This window comes from Corvus brachyrhynchos, unplaced genomic scaffold (assembly GCF_000691975.1).
Source record: "Corvus brachyrhynchos isolate BGI_N302 unplaced genomic scaffold, ASM69197v1 scaffold23, whole genome shotgun sequence".
Lineage (NCBI taxonomy): Eukaryota > Metazoa > Chordata > Aves > Passeriformes > Corvidae > Corvus > Corvus brachyrhynchos.
Window position 1 is genome coordinate 11,867,750 of NW_008238983.1, and position 4,057 is coordinate 11,871,806.

The following is a 4,057-nucleotide window of genomic DNA, read 5'->3' on the forward strand; positions in this document are numbered from 1 at the left end:
AATTGTGAGGGGCCGTGTCCGGGGGCGGGCCGGGCTGCGGGGCCTTTCCCTTCCCCCCGCAGGCCCCAGGGTGGTGCCTCAGGTCTCTCTCTCCCTGTCCCTGGGTGTCGCTGGCCTCGCACCTGCCGTCGGGGGCAGCGCAGCGACTCCTGAATCGGCTAAACCCGACCCGTTTTTCTTCCCAACAGGAATTTCATGGTGACGGGCTTGCAGGATATCGACAAATGCCGGCAGCAGCTTCACGATATCAGCGTGCCCTTGGAAGTTTTTGAGTAAGTCCTTGTGTGCCTGGAAGGGGAGATGCTGCAGTCGGTGACTCGAGGTAGCCTGGCTTCGCAGCGTGGGTATTTTGGCTGAGGGCTGTTTGTCTCTTAAACCTGGTCCTTCTAAATGTCTCATGAGAACGTGAGCAGGCAGGAGGTCATAAGTACCTCCTGCCTGTGAGAAGGCAGAAAGGTGGGAGAAGTGATAAATTATACACCTGTTTTCATAGAACCACTGGATGGTTTGAGTTGGAACGGACCTTAAAATCCATCTGATTCCAACCCCCCACCGTAGGCAGGGATGCTGCCTACTAGATAAGTTGCTCAGAGCTCAGTCCAACTTGGCCTTTCAGATTTTTTTTTTTTTTTACTTCTAAATACATAGGCAGTAACGCGAATTCTGCCAAATTTAGTCATTTTATAGCATCACAGAATGGGTTGGGTTGGAAGACACCTTCAGCATTATCTGGTTCTAACACCCCTGCCATGGGCAGGGACACTAATTTAGTAAGTAAGCTTTCATTTTGGAAGTAAACTTGCACACAGATTAGGATCAGGATGTGAAAGTAAAGTAAGCCAGTACTCAGGTATTTAGTTTCAGGAGTGGCAGTCTGTTGGCAGAGAATTAGACCATTAAAAGAAAAATGAACATAGAGGAAGAGCTGTACTAGAGAGCTTTTGTGGTATAGCTGACAATTTAGTTTACTAGTGTTTCTTGTAAGTCCACATGTTACTGGTCTGCTGTACTCCAGCGTGTTACTGGCTGTACAGGGCCTTTTCCAGTTGGGCTTTTACTCCAGTTGCGAATTTATGGTGATTGTCTGAAATGTTCTCTTTTCCTTATTCATCAAGGGAGTTTCCCTTTGCCAGGACTTGTATTGCAAAGCAAAAATACACATAGGCTTGCTGATGCAGTAGTGTTACTTTTCACTCTTTACTGTGATGTGTGCAGCTCCTCCTCATCCTTGATTTGCTGGGTGCCCTATTCCTGTGTCCTTAATGCTCACCATGTCCTAACTAGGCCACTTCCTGGTTAGTGCCCTTTCAGTTGCTTGGAAAATGACCATCTTCCTTTGATCATCTGTGCTTGTTGCCTTTGAGGAGCTGGTAGATATATTTTTTTGTGTGTGTGTGTGCTTTTAATACTTCCTTCAAGGCTCTCCAGTCTTTCTGGAAACAGAGGTTTGCTAGCCATGGCCTCGTCCTTCAGCTGTCTTTTGGAAATGGCTGAGTTTAACTGTGGTGGTTTTTAAAATGCACATTTCAGATAATAGTAGAAAGAAAAAGACAGCAAGGTGAATAATTCTGTACCTTGGAGAGCATGCTAGTAGGAACATGATAGTTTAGTAGAGTCTTTTCTACTTTCAGATACATAGATCAAGGCCGCAACCCTCAGCTTTACACCAAAGAGTGTCTGGAGCGAGCTTTGGCTAAAAATGAGCAAGTAAAAGGAAAAATTGACACTATGAAGGTAAACCAGAATTAATGGAAGTATAATGCAATAATGTATTTGATAAATTTTTACTTTTCTGTAAATATGGGGGCATTTTTCACTTGTGCAGTTATTAATTTCTGTTATTATGTGATTTGTCTTAGAAATTGCCCTGCTCCCCTGTATCTTAATTGATGCTGATATAGCCTGTTCAGGAAAGGAAACCTGTAGTTCATCCCACAGTTGGGGATGCAGGTTTCACTGTGATTTTGTATTGGTTAAAGTTGTATGTAGCAGTAGAGATATTTTATTTGGTTTTTTTACAGGTGTGTAATTCTGCTGTGTGCAAACTTAGAAATAAGCAAAACGAAAGGGGTATTTTTCCAGTCTTGAATGGGTATTAGGGGGTTAAAATGTCAAATGTGTTCTATAATCATCTGTTAATCTTTCTAAAACTAGTGAATGCGTGCCAGTGTTTACGGTTTTCTAAACCTGTACTCAGTATGAATCTAAGCATTCTGTGATACTGTTTAGCTGCTGGAGCTACTGCAGAAAAAACAGTCAGAAAAGGAAGTTTAATGAGTTTTGAGAATGTTCTTTGGCTGGGCTTAGTGTGGAGGATGACAAGTTGTACTGCACAATGTAGACATATGGAGATAAGCCCTAAGCTTCTCTTCCTTTTCTCTGTGCTTGTGAAATGATGCACTTCTAAGGCAGGTGTGAGTTGCTTTTTGAAGGTGGAGTGGATTCCATATCATATCAAGAGGACAGGTCCTTAATCAGCTTTCCTTAATAAGGTCAGGCAGATATTGGTGCACCAGAGTTTACAAGAGAGGTCCAACTTATCTGTATTTCTTAGGAGAAAATGCAAGGGAATTTCTGGGAATTCAAGGGCATTTTAGTTTGCCTGGTGCATTCCTATTGGATTTCATTTGGGCATTTTCAGTGGATTTTGTAAACATAACTTCCTGTGTTTGTGTGGCTTTGGGGGGTTTTTGGGTACCATTCTCTTAGGTCATTGAGAGGTGTGTTGGGTACAAACATTTCTGTTCATTGGGTAACATTGCTTGATGAAATCTAAATAAATTGTTCAGATGATATATATACATTTTTGTTTTCTTTCCAGAAATTTAAAAGCCTGTTAATTCAAGAACTGACAAAGGTGTTCCCAGAAGATATGGCAAAGTACAAAGCTATTCGAGGAGAAGATCCTCCTCCTTAAGTTGGCCTTTGATAGCTCTAAAAATGTCTCATAAACTGACACCACCTTATAAAAACATCGATTGGAGAGAGAGGGAATCCAGGCCCTCCTAACAACTGTACTAAAAATGGCAGTGGTGGCTGTAAAGGAGCTTGATGGTTGTTCATGGTTCTGGTCTGAAGCTACTGAATCTTTCTGAAGGCTTCTACTCAGTGATTGTGATTGAAACTTCCTATGGTAATCTGCTTTTCTTTCCCAAAGGGTTTGAGAGATGTAATTGTCTACAGGTCATCAATACAGAGCACCACAAAGTGCATTTCCATAGCAGAAAAACATGGTTTTTTGTCTTCTGATAAGTGTGCCTCAGGACTGTGGGCTCATCTGTTTTTGAGAGAAATGCATTTATTACACTTGATTATTTTTCATTTGTAAACTTCAGGGTTTTTTTACTGCAGTACGAACAATTGACTGCTTTTGTCTTGTCAAATTCTACCGAGCAGGAGCCTGTCAAGGGCTGCAGTTCTCATGTGTCATAATTAGTTGCAGCCAGGAAAACCTTCAGATCTTGTTCTGGGAGCTGCAGTGCAGATGGCTGAGGATATAAAAAGTGAGCATACCTGGGGACTAGCTCGTCAACAACTTTAATATTTTGTACAGTATTTAATGTAAGCTTTTGTTTATGCATTTCCTGCAAGCAGATTGTTGAATAAAAATTTGAAAAAAATCTAAATCCTGATGTTTTTCTTTTGTATGCTTCTCTTTGGAGTGTGACCTGGTAGTCTTAATCTAATTGCTGCCTGATATTACCCTGCCCTGCCCACTTCCTTTTTCTTATAATTTTTCCACCTCTAATCACGTTTACCTTCAGAATTTTACTGTACGAACTTGCAAGAGAAGAGTGACAAGGAAAAGGTTCTCCGTGTTTGTGTTTGGCTTGGCCTGGATTCCCCCAGGGTCCCTAGGAGCTGTTGGAGCAAGGCCTGTGGCTGTCAAGTGGGTTGTATATAGGACACAAGTAAAGAAGGTAAAGAGTATGTTTCGTGTGTGTGCAATGTGGTAGGAAGAGGAGCTTAAGTGCAAAATTGTTGACAGCAGGCAGGTGACTATTTAAATGGTAGCTGAGAGAACATTTAGGAGGCAAGAGGCCTGTAGATACTGGTC

The 4,057-nt window shown here is 42.0% G+C and overlaps 1 protein-coding gene across 1 annotated transcript; it reads left to right on the top strand.

The window, feature by feature from the left end:
- Window positions 1-15: 15 nt before the first annotated feature.
- Window positions 16-3,626, top strand: MED10 (mediator complex subunit 10). Its single transcript, XM_017738784.1, has 4 exons — window positions 16-82; window positions 189-272; window positions 1,632-1,734; window positions 2,822-3,626. Exons 2-4 carry the CDS (start codon window positions 196-198, stop codon window positions 2,915-2,917), a joined length of 276 nt encoding a protein of 91 aa, XP_017594273.1. The 5' UTR covers window positions 16-82; window positions 189-195; the 3' UTR covers window positions 2,918-3,626.
- Window positions 3,627-4,057: the final 431 nt, after the last annotated feature.

Bases quoted from the DNA above. Each gene is read 5' to 3' on its own strand.
- MED10 (XM_017738784.1), top strand. From the start codon at position 196: ATGGTGACGGGCTTGCAGGATATCGACAAATGCCGGCAGCAGCTTCAC. The intron at 273-1,631 runs GTAAGTCCTTGT...TTCTACTTTCAG, and splicing joins GTGCCCTTGGAAGTTTTTGA to ATACATAGATCAAGGCCGCA. The intron at 1,735-2,821 runs GTAAACCAGAAT...TTTTCTTTCCAG, and splicing joins GAAAAATTGACACTATGAAG to AAATTTAAAAGCCTGTTAAT.